This window comes from Sabethes cyaneus, chromosome 1, assembly GCF_943734655.1.
Source record: "Sabethes cyaneus chromosome 1, idSabCyanKW18_F2, whole genome shotgun sequence".
Taxonomy (NCBI): domain Eukaryota; kingdom Metazoa; phylum Arthropoda; class Insecta; order Diptera; family Culicidae; genus Sabethes; species Sabethes cyaneus.
Window position 1 is genome coordinate 95,537,244 of NC_071353.1, and position 23,321 is coordinate 95,560,564.

General features: G+C 37.0%; 1 protein-coding gene across 1 annotated transcript in view; it reads right to left on the bottom strand.

Moving 5' to 3' along the window:
- LOC128745196 (homeobox protein Hmx-like) overlaps positions 1-17,948 on the bottom strand; it is a 76,718-nt gene extending 58,770 nt beyond the window's left edge. The window contains exon 1 of the mRNA XM_053842216.1: positions 17,389-17,948. Coding sequence (XP_053698191.1) covers positions 17,389-17,942 — 554 coding nt within the window. The 5' untranslated portion in view covers positions 17,943-17,948. The remainder of the gene's footprint in view (positions 1-17,388) is intronic.
- Between the last annotated feature and the right edge of the window lie 5,373 nt (positions 17,949-23,321).

A 23,321-nucleotide genomic window follows, 5' to 3' on the forward strand; every position in this document is an offset into this window, starting at 1 on the left:
TCTCCGGGACCATGTTCCGGATCCAAAACAAATGTGTACAATTGTCAATAAAACCACACAATATTGGTATCAAAATTCATGAAATCACTCCAGGAGTTGATGTTTATCCATTTTGAGTCCATTTAACGAGTTATCTTCGGAATGGCCATTCCGGAGCAGGTTGCTGTGGGGCCCTATGAGACCAGTAACATGTTTGGATAGAAACCCTAGCAATATGTTCATCAAAATTCGTGAAGTCACTCCAGGAGTTGAGGTTTATCCATTTTGAGTTCATTTGATAAGCTGTCCCCGGAATGGCCATTCCGGAGCAGGTTCCTGTGGGGCTCTATGAGACCAGCAACATGTTTGGTTAGAACCCCTAGCAATATGTATGTCAAACTTCATGAAATCACTCCAGGAGTTGATTTTTATTCACTTTGAGTCCATTTAATGAGTTGTTCCCGGAATGGCCACTTCGTAGCAGATTCCCATGGGGCCCTGAGGCCACTAACATGTTTGGGTAGAAACCCTAGCAATATGTATGTCAAAATTCATGAAATCCCTCCAGGAATTGATTTTTTTTTTCCATTTAAGTCGATTTGACGAGTTGTTCTAGGAATGACCATTCCGGAGTAACTTACCGAGGGGCCCGATATGGCCACTAGCTTGTTTGATATAAAAAGAAACCTCGGCAGGTTGTATATCAAACCTCATGAAATAACTCCAGAATTTGATTTTTATCCATATTGAGTCCATTTGATGAGTTGTGCTCGGAATGGCCACTCCGGGGACAACTTGTCAGATGGACTCAAAATGGATAAAAATGAACTCCTGGCGTGATTTCATGAATTTTGACATACATATTGCTAGGGTTTCTATCCAAACATGCTAGTGGCCTCATAGGACCCCACGGGAATCTGCTCCGGAATAGCCATTCTGGAGACAACTCATCAAATGGACTCAAAGTGGATAAAAATCAACTCCTGGAGTGATTTTATGAAGTTTGACATACATATTGCTGGGGTTTCTATCCAAACATGTTAATGGTTTCATAAGGCTCCACAGGAACCTGCCGCGCAATGGCCATTCCGAGGACATGTCATCAACTGAACTCAAAAAGGATAAATTTCAATTCCTGGAGTGATTTCACGAATTTTGATATACATATTGCTAGGGTTTCTATCCAAACATGTTACTGGTCTCATAGAGCCCCACAGGAACCTGCTCCGGAGTGGCCATTCCAGGGACAGCTTATCAAATGAACTTAAAATGGATAAAACTCAACTCCTGGAGTGATTTCGTGAATTTTGATATACATATTGCTAGGGTTTTCTATCCAAATATGTTAGCGGTCCCGTAAGGCCCCACAGGAATTTGCTCCGGAGTGGCCATTCCAAAGACTATAAGTTGAATGGACTCAAAATGGATAAACATCAACTCCTGGAGTGACTTCATGAATTTTGATACCAATATTGTGTGGTTTTATTGACAATTGTACACATTTGTTTTGGATCCGGAACATGGTCCCGGAGATCCGGATTTACGGGAACCAGACGTGGTCCCAGGCTTGGTAAGTCTCATGCTCTAAAAATAGACAAATTTTCCAATCTTTTGAAGGTTCAAAATCCAAAATTGATCAAGAATTGATAAAGTTAGAAGCATTTCATTTCGGTGGGTACCCGGGTACCCATCCGAACACTTATGTGGTAAAAAAATTCGAAGGCCCCCCCTTCGACCCCCCCCCCCCTGCTGCTACAGGCAGTCTCTTGATGACAAATGGTTTATTCCCACTAGTTAGGAGCATTCTACGAGTTTTAGCTGGCTGAGTTGTCGTAAACCTTGTTTTTCGAGGCTATAAAGTCTAAAAAGGTACCCGGGTACCCAGCCGAACACATAACGGTTAATCGACGTTTTTCGGCGAAATAAATAATTCTAATGTACTAAACCAAGGAGGACGCTTCAAAATCATTTTCAAAATTTTATTTTGAATCCTCTGAAGACTCTTCTTCCTCGTAATACAACAACTTGACCAAATCGGAACGGCTTATAATATTGCCGGTCTAAAAATTTGTTTGTAAATCAATAGTTTATTTTTCAGACAAAGTCTAGAATTTCTGTTAATGAGAGGATATAAACATCTCATATATTTATTACGTTTTGCTTGTATACTTTCAATGTGGTCTTTAAAAGTAAGTTTATTATAAATTAATCCCAAATATTTAACTTGATCAGACCAACTCAAAGCAACTCCATTCATCTTGATAATGTGATTGCTATTTGGCTTGAGGGAAGAAGATCTAGGCTTATGAGGAAAAATAATTAATTGAGTTTTAGAAGCATTGGGAAAATTTTTTAACTTCTGCAAGCATTTGGAGAAAATATTCAAGCTTTTTTGCAGTCGACTGTATATGACACGAAGACTTTTTCCTTTACGGAAATGCTTGTATCGTCGCAGAATAACGACTTAGTGCAGCCAGCCGGTAATTCAGGAAGATCAGATGTATATATGTTATACATGATTGGACCCAAGATCGAGCTTTGAGGCACACCTGCTCTAACAGGAAATTTAAGGCTGTCGCAGTGGCCTTTTAACCCAATGCCCTTCTGGCATACAAAAAAAACGGAAATTTATCAGATTTAGAATTCTGATAGACAACCTGTAAAAATCGATTAGTTAAATAATTTTGTAAAATTTTTATCATGTAAACAGGAAAGCTAAAATTTAGCAATTTCGTATTTGAACCTTTATGCCAAACACTTTCGAATGTTTTTTCTATGCCTAGCCTAGTCTAGTCTAAGTCTTATCTATTATTGTCGTTTTCGTTTTTGTGGTGTAGCTACACCGTTTGGTTTGGCTACACTTTTCGCTGGATAAACGAACGCTCGCGGTGCAGCAGCAGTAGTGTGGTATGGGCGTGTTGGTGTTTTCCTATCTGCACCAGCTACACTCTCTTTTTTTCTGGTGTAGCTGGTGCAGGAAAAGTGTAGCAATGGTGTAGCACATAAATCGAAAACGAACAGTTTCGGTGCAAAAAAGCTACACCGCAAAAACGCAGACAACATATGATTAATTTACATGCTTGATTTCAATTTTGTAATATATCTCAATTACAAAAAATACTGGGTAGTGCAATAGATATGGAATACTACATAGAGAAATTGGACCTTTTCTTAGTTGGTGCTCCTTATGATAATTGTTTTTGCATTAAAATCAAGACTGGAGCTTCTTTTGAACACTTTTATGAAAACATAGTCATTGGTTTGATCGTTTTGTTTTTACGATGTTGCCCGTTAGAGAGTTAACAAAACGAGATGAGATCAAAGAAACAGTACAAAAGTGCCTTAAACAAGCTTAAGAATGTCAAAAACAAATGGTTTTTCCAGTGCTAGTCTGTTGACACGAGCGATCCGATATGCGCAAAGTTTCTTTGAAATTTCTATAAATTTATATGACAAAATTCATTTATTAGCATTTTCAGTTCTAGACACCACTATAACTATGTAAATGTCTAAATCAACCGCTTTTCCTCGTTTTTCTGCTTTTCTAGTCCCATCGTGAATTACAGCTAGTGATGAAAATGATAAATAAAATGTTTCTTACTTATCTTGTATTTCAATGCAAATTTTTTTTTTTTTTTTGAGTGGTTTTAACCCAAAGGGTCATTCACCATTCAATGCAAATTGCAAAATTGTGCAAATTGTACACGCATACATGCACACATACATAGACACATACTAACATACATACACACACGCATACATACATACATAAGCACATGCATCACCATACGTTGAATGCAATCGACCCTTGATTGATATATTTTGGTTTTACACGTTTTGAGTGGTTTAACACACGGTGCTTAAATGTTCAAGTTTGAATATCTTTAGATTCACGTCCGATTTTCAATAACTTGGTTTCATTTGGAAGCTGTAAACGGTAATTCTCAAAGAATAATGAATTCTAGGATGTTTGGCATTTAAATAATGCAAATATGTTACAAAAATATGTTTTAAATGCAGTTAGAAGGTCAGGTCACACTCATAACTTTTAACTCACACACCCGTAACTTTCAAATCACCAGTCCAATCATCATGAGATTTGAAGCTTATAGCTTTTAAAAGGTCTCCTTTTATTTGCAATCTATTTTGTTCAAATCGGTTGAGGGACCGCTAAGAAGTCTCTTAATTTTTGTATTTTTATTTATAACTTTTGAACTAAAGTCCGATCAATACGCGGAATTTAAGCGACCTATGAGGCAACTAGCCCCTACATTTGATACTAAGATCATGAAAAACAGTTCAGCCATCTCCGAGATAAGTGGGTGAGATTAAACAGCGTGACATACGCACATACACACTCACACACACACACACACACACACACACACACACACACACACACACACACACACACACACACACACACACACACACACACACACACACACACACACACACACACACACACACACACACACACACACACACACACACACACACACACACACACACACACACACACACACACACACACACACACACACACACACACACACACACACACACACACACACACACACGCACACACACACACACACACACACACAGACACACACACACACACACACACACACACACACACACACACACACACACACACACACACACACACACACAGAGACACAGACACACACACACACAGACACACACACACACAGACACACACACACACACACACAGACACACACACACACACACACACACAGACACACACACACAGACACACACACACACAGACACACACACACACACACACACACACAGACACAGACATTGCTCAATTCGTCGAACCTTATCGATTGGTATATGTGACTCGGCCCTCCGGGCCTCAGATCAACTTTGTGTTTTTCGACCAATTTTTAAACCTTTGTTATAGTATAGTTAAACGGCTAGAAAATTATAATTAGGCCTTTACAAATATTTTAAAAAGTTTTTGTCCCTCCGGTGTTGGGCCACTGAAGGGGGGGGGGGGGGTGGAAGGCGAAAAAAACAAAGAGAATTTTTTAATCGAGCAAAAAACATATGGATTTTAGGCATTTTTAATTTAAATTTAAATGTGAAAACCAAATCTATTCTTGCTTTTAATATATACGCTGTTAATTTCCATGCAAAAATCTACAAAAAAAAAGACAAAAACGAAAGAAAAATTTTTTGGCCGATTTTCGGAAATTTCGCTGTTTGAATTTCCATTTCTATTTCATGCTAGAAGCGTTAACTCAACTCGTACACTCATTTTTCAAGTTTTTCAGGCTGTAGAGCCCACAGACAATTGATTTTATAAAAAAAATTAACTCATATCCTACACATTATTTTTTTGCCCCCCGATTTTTCAAGCCAATTTACAAGGGGGGGGGGGTGACAAAAACTTTTAAAACGATTTGCAATGGCCTAAATATACTTTGCCGACATACAATTTTAATATGTTATAACTATTTTCTCAAGATTGTAAGTAATCTACTAGTTTTTATTCAAAGAACGTCAAAACCACCTGTTCTTCCACTAGAACTAGGCCATAGGCCGAAAAAAAGATGCCATCGCTTAATGGGCTGAGAATACCCTCCCCTACCCTATCTAAATTGCAAAAGTTACTGGGTAGAGCATTAGATATGGAATATTAGATAGAGAAATTGGACTTTTTTTAGCTGGCGCTCCTTTTGGTTATTTGTTTTTGCATGGAAATCAAGGCTGGAGCTTCTTTTGAATACTTTCATGAAAAAATAGTCATTGGTTTGATCACTTTGTTTTTACGATGTTGTGCGTAAGAAAACGAGATGAGATCAATAAAACAGTACAAAAGTTGCGCCATAAACATGCTTAGAATGGCAAAAACAAATGGTTTTTCCAGCGCTAGTCTGTTTTGATGGCACGAGCGATCCGATATGCACAAAATTTGTTTGAAAATTTATATGAGAAAATCCATTTAATTAGCATTTTCAGTTCTATACGCCACTATACCTATGTATATGTCTAAATCAACCGCTTTTCTTCGTTTTTCTGCTTTTTTAGTTCGATCGTGAATTACAGCTAGTGATGAAAATGACAAATAAAATGTTTCTTACTTATCTTGTGTTTCAATACTAATCGCAAAATTGTGCAAACTGTACACACATACACGCACACATACATACACACACGCATACATACGCACATACGCACATACGTTGAATACAATCGACCCTTCATTGATATACATATTTTGGTTTTATACATTTTGAATGGTTTAACATACGGTGCTTAAACGTTTAAGTTTGAATATCTTTTGAATGCATCGTCCGATTTTCAATAACTTGGTTTCGTTTGAAAGATGTGAATAGTAATTTTTGAATAATAATGAATTCCAGGATGTTCGTCATTTAATTAATGCAAATATGTTACAAAAATATGTTTTAAATGCAGTAGAAACGCTTAGTCACACCGCTAGGTGGATTAATTCGGGGTTTTTTCTCTTTTATAATCAACACAAAACTGTTTAAATCAAATAGTCAAATTTAATTGTCTTGAAACCAGATTTCAGCATTTTAGCGAAGAGACCTTTGTCTTGTTGCCCAATACTAACTGTTTCCTATAATTCCACCCTGCTTTAAGATTTGGTGAAAAAATATAGGCGAAAAGAAATAGGGGTGCTACTTCCTTGCACCGGAAGATTTGCTTTCTGAGACAAGATAAACAGATAAAGGCGACAGCGGACGATGCGGAAACATGATACCGCTACTCTTTGTAAGTACCTTCGTTTGCAAAGACGTTGGTTTTGAGGTAAAATGGTGATTAAAAATTAGCGTGTTTTACACAAATTCAGACAATTGACTAGCATTTATTGTTTGCATCGTGGATTTACAGGTGGGAAGCGTAGATTGTCCTTCTCATTTTTCATCATGTCAAGCTAAAGAATCCAAAACATTTGCTCTCGGGAACACCCCACACCACTTTATTCAAATAAATTACACCCAATTAGCCCTTAGTACTCTCCATTTGTAGTCACATCTTTACCGTGCTTTGTTCAACCTAAGCGATTATCCCACTGTGTTTATAGCGCAATACAGTCCTTTGCAGTATAAGAGCTCTTTAGAGGCTATACACAAACAAACGAGGTCGGATTAATGTGCCTGGTGTACAATGCATGCCTTGTTAGACCCCCTACCGATTGGTGCAAGCAATTGTATATTATTATGAACTTATCTACAGCCAGCGAAAACAGTATTCGGACAGCAGTGCATACATTTTTCTTTTAATAATATTGCTCAGTATTTTTGCAAAGAATGGTAACACACATATTTCAAAACAATGTATTACTAAAGCATATTAAGATGCAACGCTGCTTGAAAGCTCTCCATTTTGAATATATAGTCCATATAGTTTGAATTGCGTAAAAAATGCAGTCAAAAAAAAAAGTATCCGGACAGTTAACTATTTGTTGAAATAAATGTCCTTTCTAGCTTAACAACTAGTTTGTAGAACCATCAATATTTTAAATGACCTATTACAATTTATTTGGGCTCGCTGGTACCCGTGTACCTTTGAGCCATAGAGGCTCTGGACAAAAGGAGACTACGCAACCCCCCTTAATAATATAGCGACGTATCTGGGATGGATTATTTTCAGACACAAATTGTGCCTCTTCCTCCGTCTACTGTAGAAACCATCGACCGAGCAGTTTTAATCTAACTTGTTTTTACTTTCAGGACGACGACACTATGCAGGTCCTTGCGATTTGCAAGGTACTGCGTGTGACGTTGTGCGTCTGACAACGAGCCACACGCCCTGGCGGGTGTTGTGGGTTCGAATCCGATTATAATCTCTGATTATAGCTTGGTTCGACCCATGCACCTTCCAGCATTGGACAAAAGATAAGAATCACAACGACAACTTGTTAAGCGTACCTTGTTAGCGTAACTGTTTCGTTCCAGGTCATCAAACAGCTAGTGTATAGTGGAAACATTGGCCGTATTTTTTAACTGGTGGCAACTGTATCTGATAATGTGTAACAAATAGCAAATAAATGTGCATTTAGCGGGTTTATTAAAATAGTTATGAATAACTCATTTTTCTGTTAGTTTTTTTTTTTAAGGTTTGTGAGCGGAAGAGCAGAGTAGATATGTTAGTGTTGTTTACAATTCCGGGCAGATGGAGCTGGAATGTCTCAGATAAAAACGGCTAGCGGAATATTATTACTCTGATATAGAAAGCTTTGTAGACATGTTGAAGAAAGTGAAACAAGGCTGTGCAGTACGGAAATCGACGAAATCGTTCAGTATTCCGAACTCACGAAAGCACCACGAAATGAAAAGCACCAAACGACATACTTTCAGAATCACAAGTGATCTGAAAACTCTCTAAGCCAGTGCACAGTGGGGAATCGCTGGCCAGCAGCCAAAAAATGAAAGTTCATTTCGACTCTCCGTTGTATTTTTCCTGTGATTCTATACTATTGAAGTGTTCAAATCCAAAATTTTAGATCAATATGACAAAATTTGAATTTTCTATGTATCTTAAAAGTATGCTATCTCAGCATGTTTTAGCGTTTTTTAGAAAAATAACCCAGCATTTCAAAACTTGCTAGAGGTCTAACGGTAGCTCGGATTTCAACGGTGTCTAAGGAAAAGTTCTTCAAAAAATAGTGCTGAATATATCCCATTAATTGAGTATGTAGTAATTTTATCATAGTATGCCACAATTTTAATTTTCATTAAAAAAGTGCCATATTTTCGCGTAAAACACGCTTAAAAGTGTTTTGAAGCCAAGGTTCGCCACTATTGACACTACCGGTAAAAGTTAGCGTAAAATATGAGCTTTCAAATGGATATAGTCTCATTTAGCGCAGAGTAGCGCAGAGCACAGATGTTACGCTTGTAAGGCTACTATATCAAAATTTAACAATATAGACAAAATGCAAACACTCAAAGTAAACGTAGGATATCTTAATTATGGGATATCTCCTTTACATGGCTGGATAAACTGCTTCGAATGTATGGTCCATATTGCATATTGACTGATTTTAGCGGTTAGAGGAAATCTGGAGGATACAGCGATAGTAATGACGGAAATACAGCTCGAAGATCTTACGCCAATCCTGGTATTAGTTCTGAAATCACGGGTGTAGATATGAAATTAATTGAAAGGCTGAGAAATTTTCTTATACCAAGTTCTTGAACACATTATTTCAGAAAAAAACGAAACTTATTGTTTGTATACCAAACCCTTTATGACAGGGTATAGTCCTCATATAATACGTCCACTGCAATGCAAAGAATTTGAATTCGCGGTCATAACTGAATCTAGACTACTATATTGCTGATAGGACGAATGACAGAAGAAGCACAAAAATATGTTTTTTTGTATAATTATAGTCACTTTAACAACTCGGGTCATTCGTGACTTCTGCGGGGTTGAGAATTGAACCATGGTCCTCGGTGTGAGAGGCGTGAATGCTAGCCACTACACCGGTATTGACCCTCACGAAAATAAGGTTATTGCCTTATGCTAAAAATAGTGATAAAAATATAAGGCAATATTTTACATACAAAAATAAGTGTGAAAATACAAATCGTGATAGAATTATTCGTCTTCTTATTTCTCCGGATAAAGCTTATAGCTTCTACGAAACGGAAAAATGTAATTAGAAAAATCTTTCTGAGAACGCTTTATTACTATTGAAAACGAAACGTGAAACGAGTGATTCTGCAGAAGAAGAAGAAGGAGAAGAAGAATAAGAAAAAGAAAAAGAAGATAGAGATAAAGAAGATTAAGAAAACTAATAAGGGGAAAAGCTTTGATTTTTGATTAATATTAACTTGGATATATGGATTGGACTATGGATTTTGTGTTGATTATTAAAGCACTTACTTGCTTTGTATTGTTTTATATAATGTTTTATCATATAAAAATCCATCTGCAATAGTTTTCCAAATGACCCTCATTTCTTATACGTCATTATACTTAAAAAATACTTGAAAAATAGTTGAAAATTCTGCCCAACACAAAAAATATACGTTCTAATGCAAAATAAACCCGAAATTCGAGCTCAGCACCCCAAAATTACTTGAGAACCACATATTATCCTTGATTTAAAGAGATTTTTTTGCTTGGCCAGCATTTGTATGGAGTCGCCCCACTGTGCAGTGGTTCCCAGGTATAGGCATGGTGCGGGCCACACTAGATCACCCCATGAGGGCTACGGGTCGCAATAACTGCTGACCATTACTGTCCATAACAAAATTTAAAGCACACCGTCACCCTCGCATTTGTACCGGAAAACAATCAGTTCCACAACATCAATATGCATCACGGTTAAACAGGATGCCCCTCATTCTATAATCTCCTCCACCATCCGTCAAATCAGATCGCACCGCATGCGGCCCGTGAGCTGCAGTTTTGCCACCACTGCCCTTAAAACTATCTAATAGAAATAGAAGAAACAAAGTGATTAAACAATGCTAATCAACATTAATAAGTACTTTCTTATGAGGGAGTAAATATTTTTTTGACGAAGGACTACGTCTTACGGCAAGTTTTGAGACAGGGTGTCATTCAAAAAAATCGAAAAATGCGAGCGTCACGAAAAATGAAAGGTTTTGAGCGCTAATAGCTCTGCGGTTTTCCTATCGATTTCCAATATTCTTACACCAATCGATCGGAAAATCTTCTAAGAATTGACCCAAATGAAGAAAAGTATGAACTCTTAATGTTGAACTATTGAAAAATTGAAAATAATGAACCTATGTTTCACCAGAATTCTCGCTTCGTGATTGGTTGGAAGATTCTTTGCGATGATCTAAACCTGAACCAATTTGATATCTGTGCTTGGGAAGTAAACCAAAACAAGTGACAAAGCTTACTCATTTCAACAAGATTTCTTAACACCGAGGTTAAACCTAGACCATTTTGATGTCCTTGCTTGAGAAGTACGCCAGAAATAGTGACAAACCTTCCTCGTGCCAACAGATTTCTTACGAACGTGAATAAACCTAGTCCAATTTGATGCCTGTGTTAGGGAAGTGTGCCAGAAAAAATGGCACAAGTTCGTTGTCCCAACAGATCGCAAATTCTTTACTGCGAGACGATTAAACCTCGGCGCATTTGATATCTGTGTTGGAAAAATGTGTCACAGCTGTAGTGTTCGGTTATAATATGACTCTGTATGAATACGCATGCTTGCCGTTTCATTAGAAGTGTAGCGAAAATATGTGCTGTTGATAAAATAGGATTGAATTGGTAAAATCCCTTCAACGTGGGGAACCATGGGTAATAAAAACAATCTTTAATTTCAGTAAGGTAGCAGAAAAGCAATAGTTTGTGTTCTTGATTTTGTTAAATTGTTTTCAAATGCACAATCTTTTGAGAATTGAACGTATGCAATGTTACTACTTTGATAAATGTTACATACAACGCATGCATATAGCATGTATACATGAAGAATCGAATGATTACAAGCATGAATACATGCTACTATCACTACAAAGAGACGCAGGACTACGCGTCACCTATATATGCGGTCGTGTCTTGTACACAACCCCTCAGATTTTTGTAAAGAAAGAACATTTGATGAATTGAAAAAAAAACGATATGCAAACTGTGAAAAATAATTGTCTGTTCAGGTGGAATTTGGACCCACAACTCCCAATCTAGCGCGCGCACTCGACGAGAGAGCATTTTCTGTGTATTAGTCCAGACGTGAGTGTCTCACGCACTTTTCTCGGAGATGGCTGGACCTATTCTAAATGATGTTAGTGTCAAATGAAAAGTCTAGTTGCCTCATATGCCGATATCGAATTTTATATTGATCGGACATTCAGCTCACATGTTATGCATAAAAATAAGTTAAAAACGAAACTTTATTTTCTCACAGATTCCTTAACCGATTTGAACGAGGTTAATTGCACTAAGGAGTTACATAAAGTTACATAAAGAAATGTGAAATGAAGAATGATTCGATTACATTTTTGTTTTGTATAGAGCCGTAAACATTGGAATATTATCAACTATAAATTACTGTTTGATCGAGATAGTAATATGTCGCCGATTAAACGCGCGGTATTGTACAAGATGTAGGGTAACCAACCTATTTTGGACCCCATCAGCAGCTGTACATAATTTGGACACTTGCATTTGATTTTGCTGTAAGTGTCCAAATTATGTACAGCTGCTGAGGGGGTCCAAAATACGTTGGTTACCCTACATTACAGAGTCGATGAGCATGATGATGATCGCACTATGCACTCATACAGAAAAGTTATTTTTGAATTCCCCTCAAGCTAATTTGCTAAACGTAACCTTATACCGTGCACCCCGTTCGTTTGACCGTTTTTAATTCGAACGCTTTTTAATTTGAACGCCCCTGGTTTGCGCGACGTGCAAATTAAAAATGGTTTAAATGTCATTCTCAACATGACATCATTTGCTTGTGCAGACAATGCACATAAACACGCTCTGTTTGTACTGATCTAGCATGTTTCAGATTTCTGTTTGTGTTTCAGATTTCGTTTTCCCAACGATTATGATAGAAATCCGATCAGAGAATGAAATATTCGCTGCTTGCAACTGCCAACTGAATCAAACCATCACTGTAACAAAGAGCAGGGCGGCCAGTTCATACAAGTTTTAGTATATTTAGGGTTGCCAGTTTTTCAAATTATAAACTAATCCCGTTAGTTTGCATGAGGAATCGTTCAAACGAACGGGGGTCCACGGTATACCTAGCAAGATAACATAGACCATCAAACCTTTAATGAATTCATTTAGAGGCAACAATTTTTTTTTTGTAAGTTAACGGCATCACACTTCTACCATTTCCTCGGAATTAAGTGAATTAGTTAGCGCATAATAAAAAAAACGCGTTCAAACAGACACATGCAGTTTGATATAATTTTCGAAATTGATTCGATATTTCTAGGGGACTCGCTCGCGGGAATGAAATAATAACTTTTCTTTAGTAGGCAAAGCAAAAGCAAAATTTTTCTTTTCTATCAGATGTCTACACCAAATACCTCCCATACCAAATAGAACCATCTAATGACTGCTACTGTAAACATGAGAAGACCCTACTTACCCTCACCAATAAACGATTACACTGACGGAAGCAGTTAGCCAAATATGTGGAAATCCACTCACAATCTAAATAGAAGCGACACAAGTAATAGGAGGGAATTTTCCTTCGTGCGTATAATTTCCATCGAAGCTACCGTATAGCTATTATTCTTCTTCTTTAAAAAATCCCTAGCATACGACAAATTGAATGTTGCTGAACAGCGAATAAACCAACTGCTAAAATAAGACGCCATTTTGGGTGACTCCTAATCTGATCTAGGACGAGAACGATGTTTTCCGCAATTAATTAGTTTTAAAGAAAAATTAAACGAATTAATTTTGAGGACGAGAAATAAATCAGAAGAGAACAAAAAATTGATTCTGAAACCAGTATTCTGATAAAATTCAAATTAACAAAAGTATTTACAAGGACAAAAAATCCTGATTTAATGCACTTATTGGTGAAAAGAAGCTTGGTAATACCATCATATTTGTCATATGTGATAGAAATCGACACGTCTTCGGCATATAATTCAGTAGTTTATTAATGCTGTGTCAATTCATATCATTTTCACTGACAAATATTCACGAATAATAAACATAACGAATGATAATATTTTTCATTTACAAAATAACAAAATCATTAAAATCGGTTGAATGGTACAAACGTTAAGAATATTTAAAGGAAATCGATTTTTGGGGTCACCCCAAATCAAAAAGGGGCTTCTCAAGCATCAGATGTAAAAATACTGATCTAAAATTTTGTGAATGGAAATAAGTAAGCATCTTTTTTCGTGTAATTTACTGGGTAAGCACAAGTGAGTTGTTGTGGAGTTGAGTAAGTACAAGTAAATCGTAAAAGAAAATTGCAATCTTTGACGTATACTATTATCTATATTATACCGTAGTTCTACGTGAGCCCCTCGTTCGTGTCCCGAGGCACAGACTTACATTTTTTTTAAATCAAAAGGAGATTTAATAAATGTTTTGGCAAAGCTACGATTTTTGGGCCTACCCTGTGTTAGAAACAGGCACCTTAGACGCCAAATGAAAAAATACAGGGCTACAATTTTCTAAAAATCAGTAAGTTTACAAAATTTGAACATAATCGGAGCACTTTTAAATTTCGATAGATCCTTTTCTCATGAAATTGCTGGGAATATATAAGTAAGTTGATATTGATTTGAGTAAGTACAAGTGAAAGTAAGATGTTAGAGGGAATATTAATTCTTAACCTATACATAGCCTATTAAAGGACTAGTTTATAGCTGTTTGATCTTATTGAACTTCCTTTCCTGCATAATTTCCTGTAATGTCATTCTAATTGATTCGTATTAAAAAAGGTTTCCTAAAACATTTCATCCGTTGTTGAAATGTTGCAGAAACGTTTGCAGTGTTTGATTGATAATTTGATGATAAAATAATTAAAACTAAATAAACTATCTTGGTTAAAATCGTCATGAATTATTATAAATTTTAATGTGCTGTACACGATTACTCATAATAGCTTTCAAATTAGACGTTCAATCAAAACAATGATTCAACAGTGATCTATGAACCTTCAAACAAAAGTAATAGCGAACATTCGTTTAGCCATCTCCAATCATTTTCGTGTTTTTCGATTAATTTCTAAACCTGTGTTATAGTACTGTATAACAAAGGTAAAAAGAGATAGGACTTCATTACGGTTCATTTTATTCAGAATCGTCCTTGTTATGCAAACTGTCAATATTCATTAGGAGTCATTAGGAGTGTAGAAGTTTTGCATTCTTTTTAAATCACAATTGTAGATACTTTATTATTGATGAATTATTTTTGACCAACCCTCGTGATTGTAGTCATTTTTTTTTAGTTTTTTCCCAAAAAATCCTTCGTTACTTTCCCCCACCGTCTCTTCATCAATTGTAGAACCATCGTTTCAAAAAAATATTAATATATGCCTGAGCGCATTTCAAGGTCACGACTAAAATCACGAGGTTTGGTCAAATTTTCACAGGAACGGGGCCTTCCCCCGAAACCCCGCGCTGAGAACCGCGGCTAACACGCTAGCAGACGAACAGCGTTCACACAGGTACTGCGTAAGTCGCAAGTCGCAAGGGCCTGCATAGTGTCGTCGTCCCGCCAGTAAACACAAAATTATATTAAACTTCTCGGTCGGTGGTTTCTACAGTAGGTGTAGGAAGAGGCACAATTTGTGTCTAAAAATAGCCCAACCCAAGTCGCTACATCAATAAGGGGTGTTGTGCAGACTTCTTTTGTCCAGCGCCTCTGTGGTTCATAGGTACACGGGTACCAGCGAGCCACATGCCCTGGCGGGGGTTGTGGGTTTGAATCCGGTTATAAACTCAGATTATAGCTTGGTTCGTTCCATGCACCTTCCAGCATTGGACAAAAGGTAGGAGTCACAACTTTTTAAGCGTAGCTACCTCTTCCTCCTCCCCCTTTCTTTCCACTCTTTCCCCTCCATTCCCAAAAAATCCTTCTTCGTTACTTTCCCTTACCGTCCCTTCATCAATTGTAGAACCATCGTTTCAAAAAAATATTTAAAAAAAAAAGAATTATTTTTGATTTTGATCCTCGTACTGGCAAAAGAATCTTTGTTAGACCATTATGTCTTGCAATTGCTGTGCCAGTGGATGCTTAATGATTAATTGAATAAATTGTTCAGGCAATTTCATGTTCATACCACGATTAAGTACAGTTATCGTCTGGAAGCATTGCTGTGAAACAATGTGAAGCACGTGAAGCAAATGAATAAAGAGATTAATTTTTAAGTTAGAAAATATTGTGTTGACGACATACGACGCATTGTGATGTTGCCGATCGTAGGCAACAACCACTTGGATCTTCGCTAAGGGCGCCACAATGTCACGCTATGGCTCCGCTTGTAATATTTTTAAATAATCGCTAATAATTTTCGAATTAAACATCCAATCAAAAACAATTTAATGATTGGGATAAAGCTATACCACCTTTCAAACGAGATGGGTAACGCTAAAATGGATTCAAGCCATATTTAAGAAACAGCCGACTAATGACATCTAGTCATAACATATTTTAAGCATAATTTATGAACTCAAACTTTCTGAGAAAATTGTATCAGGTGGTTTTTACGTTTTACTTATGGCTTTTAAAGAAAAATCCATCTATTGAGTTATGGCAACTTCGATACGAGAGTAATAGCTGACAACTCGGTTCAGCTATCTCATATATACACAGATACACATTCACACACATACACATTCACACGCAAACACACACAAACATCCATACCCAAAGCAAAGCAAACACTAGGTGCTACATTCCGTTATCGAAACTTGACCTTCTGTTTTTATACAACAAACTTCGCAGCTGGCTGTTAGAGTACAGGACAATTGCAGGGCCAATTGCTATGATCCTATTGACTCAAACAGCCTCTCCCAACCGAAATTCGAACATACGACGACTAGCGTATCAGACCAGCATCATACCTCGAGGCCAACTGGGAGGCAATCATACCCATTTGGGATATAATTTTACACAAGTTTTACTTGACATATAAACAAATAGGAAAGAGAAGACTTTTTGGATTTGTAATAAAGTTAAGGCCTGTTAAACAAGAATTTATTCTTAGGCTTATTTCAACCCATTCTTCATAATAAGTTTTGCATTACCTACGAAGAATAAACCTCTTGTTGGATTTTGCTATAAGACAACATGTTGTGTGGTATAGCTATTCATTGTTACTAGTGTACTCAACCAGCGAAAACTGTTTAATAAAACATAATTCAATATCTTTACAGATTAATCATGAAAGAGAAAAAATTAATATTTTAGATACAACTCTATTGCTATTGAGGATTGCAGTGCTCAACATTCAAGGATTATTGAATCATTGTCAATCTATCTGCATTGTGCGTATTTTTTTTTTGTATGGGCTTATCACTTTGACCACAACATTATTGATCCATTGTAATGTTGTCCGGGTGTATGCTGTATTCTGCTCTGCATTTATGTGCTTTATCGTTATTGAGTAAACGATAAGCTTATTTTTTTTATGTGTGCTTATCGTGCGTATAAATGTTTCGTGAACCTATTTTATTCTGTTTTAACGTTTGTTACGAAGATATGTAAATATATTTTAGAACGTCAGGAGGAAACGACCAATAAATTTGTGATCAAGAAGCTACAGCAATTGAAATATTGCTTTGAATTCTTCTGCCATCGGTCACAAGTTATTGCAAAATGGATGCAGAAAAACATGTTTTATTATGCTACTCTTCTGAAACACTAGCACGTGTCGATGTGCAACCTTGTACGTAATTATGAGCTCAAGTTTATTTATCTCACCTGGTAAGCATAGCTGTATCCTGTGGACTAGTATTACCATTCACTCCGATGTTTCCATTAGATGAAACGACAGCAGCAGCCGCCGCCGCCGCTGCCGTTAATGGTAGCGATGGTATAGGTGTAATCACACCAACATTTTTTTTCGATGCAGGTTCATGTCGGCTTAGAATACTGGAGATTGAAAAACTGGTATATCCGGAAGTTGCAGAAAGTTTTCCACCAGTAGATTGCTGATGGGAATCCGTCGGCGGAGGCGTCTTTGGAGGACTAAGCTGTGATTCTGGACTATGTGAATAACTCGTATTATTATTGCTTAGGCCACTGGCAATGGTGTGATAACCATGTTGGTTAGTTACATTGTGGGACAGGTGACTAACAAGCGACTGACGGTTCATATGACTATTATGAAAAAGCGAACTGTCCGGTGAGGATATATGCTCTTCATCGCTATGCGGCCCATTGGGACTATCCGAACCTGCAAGTCCACGAGGGCTAGGTTCCGGACTAGACACTACGTTCACGTCAATATCCACTTCGGGGGAAGACATGCTCATATTAATACAGAGCGAATCGACAGAAAGATGTCACGTAACTCACAGTACAATTTTCTTCTTAATTATAGCATGTGATCAGTCTTCATAATCTTCATTTTCTCTTTTCGAACACAATTACACGAAGCAATCGTTAAATTTAAATTAATCAATATTCTTTTTTTATTACACGACACATGAGTTCAAAAGCTTCTGCTTAACTAAATCCATACAAACGGCCCACTGCGAGTGATACCTTAGTTGCTCACATATCCACTCAACACTTCTCCCTTCCTTTTCACCAGCAGGAAGTGGATTACTAGTACTACAGCTGCAGACCAAGACATACGTTGTTTACTCGTCGGCAGCGTTCAAATTACAAAATGAGTTTAACACACAACAAAATTATTAAACCCCATTTAACTAACAACTTGTGAATCGCTTGTTTGTTTTGTTATAGATTTGATTGCCGCTGTGCTTCTGCTCTGTGCCTTGTGCCTTGTGCAAACGAGCGCGCATACACAAACATATGTTTCATACAGTAGCAGGAGCAAAACTCAAACAAGACCACGCGATGGGACTAAACAACCCTCTCTAGTGCGAGCAAGAACGAGATAGGGCAGTGCCCGCCAGAATGAAACAAGCACGTTCGAAAAGTGCGTCGATGTTCGAAAATGGGTGGAGCCAAAAACCTCATCCCCTTAGCGGTGGACCTATAGCAGCAGGCTGTGCAGTAGCGGTGAAGTATTTTTGTATACTGTCGGGAGACTTCTAAACTAGTATTAGTAGGTAAGCAATGTCGTCAAATGAGGGGTGACGATGTTTTAATATCGTTTAAATTTCGGAAGGGATTGAGCATACCTCGTACTTTTTACAACTTTCTTTACATGGTAGTGTGTATGGCTATAGTTGCGGTATGCTGCAAACTCCATATCAATGATATGATATGCTTTCTTATGCATAATCATGTTTTGTCTGGCAAAGCTATCATTAAATGACCGTCAAAGAATCATGGTTTAGATTGGAATTTGCTATTCAGCCGGGAATGATAAAATATTGCAGTCGCAAATATTAAAAAAAAAGAAAAGGAAAAACCTGTGACAAACCGTGTGATATTCAACATTCCATCATCTACTTTCGAATTAAGTTCTTCTGATTATGTTTCGTTGGTTTCCTTAACGTCAAACGATAACAATTATCTAAACTTTCATTTCGATTTATTTTTTATTTTTTGTTAGATCCGATCGAGTTTGTTTCTAGAGAATTATCTCACATGTGAGGAAGAAAATGCTCTTCTCCTCGTGTCCGTCAGATTGTTTTCGCCGACTGTTTTTAACATGTCGAAAAAGAGGCAGCATCATGACATTCTATTATCGTGCGCACTATCCCTGAAACATAATCTCGACTAACGGAGGGCTGATTCTACTGACTGGTGGTTAGGATGTTACTGCTCACGGAAAATTTCACGCCATGTTTATTTTGATTCATTTTCTGCTTTGGTCTTGTGTGTTAGTGAAGAAATTATCCTTTAATGGTACAGAAGGGAGGGATTTAGATACCTTCCGTTTCGTACATGATTGCACTTTCCTTTGCATTTTTATGATAATTTTTAACAACGTATTGGCACAAAGTAATTGTAATTCTTTTCAAAAGTTCATTGTTTGTATCTTTTATTCAACCGCTGTTTAACACAACATGTAGTTGCAAATGATTATTGTACTAAATCGCATTCTTTTATTATTACCCAAAAACTAGATTCCAGCGCCCAGCTAGTGATTAACTATTCATTTCCAATTCTTCAAATTTTCATTTAAGAATTTTTCAAACCTGTTTCGGAGAATTCTGCAAAAAGGGACACAATTAAGCATGTTTGCTGCAATCGAAGGGTACGTATTTACTGAGACGTAAGATATTTTTTCCTATATGTAAGTGCGCTGCAGTGTTTAAGTGACAGAAAAAATTAAACAACGGTGTATTAAAAATTGGAAAATGTTGCTTTTTGGAGAAAAACCTATCTGAAGCTCTGGTGTACATTCCAACAGGTCGTTTGTTCAATTGGACCCAGACCTAGAAAGTAGTACGGCTTTGTAAAACTACGTGACAGTCCTCTCTCCAATCATATGTATTGATATGCTATTAGAACTCATTTGAAACTGAAGTCTTGTATGAAAACGTAGGCAACGAAACATAACATTTTGTGTATTTCGTCTCAGTGATTATTAAAGTGGAGAACTACGTCCAAGAATTGACATCGAGCGGCACTTTGTGGACGCCGGATACGTCCATTTCTACAACATCTTGGCACTATTGAACAACAATAAGAGAATCGAAAGAAAACCCGGTTCCGGACGGCCAACGACCCGGAGCCAGAAGAAGCTCCAGAGGATGCTGAAGAGGAAGCTCGAGGGAAAAGTGGCTACATCGCAACCGGGAAGCTCGAGGGAAAAGTGGTCGGTGCAACCGGCCAAACAGTGAAAAAGGACCTGGCGAACATGGAGCCCGCCCAGCGTCCCTCAGCTTCGTCCTATCGAAAATTTCTGGGCAGACCAGAAGCGTAAGATTCAGTCTAACAATTTTGTCACGAAAACTGAGGGGGAATTGATAAATAAGACGAAGAAAGAACTCAAAAGCATATCTACATACACGCAGGTTTTCGTCCGCCATGGCGAATGTTCCGTTTAACTGCCGGAAGGCCGCTCGCAAGGGCCTTTTTCTTGGTATTACCAAGAACCAACCACCAAGAATTTCTTGGTGTTTACCGAATAAATAGATTTTCAAGTGCACATGCCGCTCACTTAGTGACTTATTCCCTGGAAGGGTTGAATCCGTGAAAGCTATGGCTATTACTAATAGATCAGAACCACCATCCCAATTATTTGTATTAGTTATTTAGTGTCGGGTACGGGTACAAAAGGTTTAAGCTTATCGGGTTCGGGTATTGGTCGGCTATCAGCGCATCAATAGGTTATATAGGCCGTTGATGGCGAGAATTTTACAATAATTATCGATATTTACAAATTTACGTTTTACAATATTCCAATATTGTTGCTTCCGACAATAGCAATGCTTGAACATAAGGCTGTGCGAGATGAATATTAAATATCTCACTAATAATATCTCAGATCCGTATCTCGATCTTTAGCAGAATTATGCCTAAAATTAATAAAAATTAAAATTATTAAATAACAATAATAATTAAAATTAAATATTAAAGACTATTCCATACTCAAATATCAAAATATCATTTAATTCTAATCGAAGTTTATCGGTGATGCTAAAACTTTTCCAGGGTCATGGTTGTATGTGGTTTTGTGGCACAATATTGTGGAAAGTTAGCTGTTACAGTAAGAAATTTTACGATGCTTGTAACATAGTAACATACTAAAACTGTAAAATCGCGATGGTCTGATCATAACAGTGGCACGACGATAACGACATTACCCAACAGTTATTTATGTTTTTATATTTTACCTGTAGGTATTAGTTCAATTGTTCATTTGAAGCAGATAAATTAGAAATTGAGCTACAACTTCTTTTTACACAGACGTTTTACCTTTGTTATACTATAGCAAAGTTTAAAAATTGGTTGAAAAACACGAAGTTGTTTCGAGTCGATCACATATACCAATCGATAAGGTTCGACGAATTGAGCAATGTCTGTGTGTGTGTATGTGTGTATGTGACGCTTGACTTTAGTCGTCTGTTTCTTGGAGATGACTGAACCGATTTGTTTGGTATTACGCTTATTTAAAAGGTGTTATCACCTTATAGATCACTATTGAATTGTTTTGCGGTCCGACATTTTGTTTAAAAGTTATAAGTAAAAATTACGTGACATGATTTTCTCTGGAACCGCTCGACCGATTTCAACAATTTTAGTATCAAATGAAGGCTCTTTCTATTGCAAATTTTTTGTGGAAAGTTTTATCGAAAACAATCAAGCGGTTCAAAAGTTATGCTTAAAAATGTAATTTTTCAAGGTGTCAATTAGTCGAACGTTTCTCAGAGATGGCCAAACCGATTTATGTGCTATTAGTCTCATTTGGTAGGTAATATAGCCTCATAGATCACTATTAATTTGTTTTTTGATTGGATGTTTAATTTGGAAGTTATGAGCAGTCGTGTACATCACAATAAAATTTACAGTTATTCATAACGATTTTAACCAGATAATTAATCAGATTTCAATTATCTTAGTATCAAACGAGAGACCTTAACGCTGTGAACATATCTGCTAAATCTTATTAGAATTGGCCTTACCAGTCAAAAGTCATTTGAAAAACATTGATGAAATTGTTTAAGTAAACTTTACTGATAAGAACCAAATAGAAAAAAACGCGATCATGTGCTCTTGCACAAAAATGCCTAATTTTCCAGTTGGTGTGTCTTTGGAAGAGTTTATTTAAAAAATATGGCGCAACTTTCTACAGTATTCTTTCTTTCTACAGTCCAAAAAAGACAGTGTCTCCACAAAAGTTGTAGAACACAGTAAAATTAGCAACTTTGCTGTACATAGTAACTATCTACCTCTTGCTGGTTGCGAAGTGTAACGATTTTTTTAAAAATGCAGCGAAAATTGAAAAATTGAGATATTGAAAAGCGGCTACGTCACAATTTGGATAATCAATTTTTACACGTAAAAAAACCAGTCAAAACGATCCTCTAGATACTGAGATACACGCACCGTCGATGAAAACATATGGTTTTGAGGAGAGCGCGTTTAAACTATTGTACAGCACTGCACTTTCCTTCAAGTGATCCCACAGTTTTACTGCAAATTCTCAACGAGACCACGTACCGAAAAATATTTTGGGCTCAACATTTCTGAAGGTAAAAGGCTCCTGAACATGCATAACAAAAAAGTTTTTCGACCTTCCAGTAAGGGTCCTCCCTTAAATATTAATCCTGCCCAAGAACTTTGCACACGATTTTTTGATTGATTTCAAATAATCTACAAATTTATCAGTAGATTATATACACATGCACATGTGTTGATGATAACTACCATTACTGCCCATAAATGCATAACAGTCCCATGTATTTTCACCACTTTGGGGATAAGCCTGGGCATCATTTTTAAATTGTTCATGCTTTCAATATTTCAAATAGTAATGTTATGTTTGTTCCTAAAATTTTGAAAATAATATTAAACTATGTCAGTCCACAAGTTACAAATAAACGCATAACAGTCTCAGTAGTGAAAATATAGTAATAAATATCTGCTTTTAGGAAATGCCTGGACCGATTTGACTGAATAACTACCAAATGCAAAGTTGTGTGGCCTAGAATAATTCTATTGAACAGAATTTGGAACGGATGTACGGTTCCGAAGATATGTCTGGGACAAGTTCCGGAATATATGAAGCTTGAACATAGAAGCATCTTGAATCATCTTTTACAAAT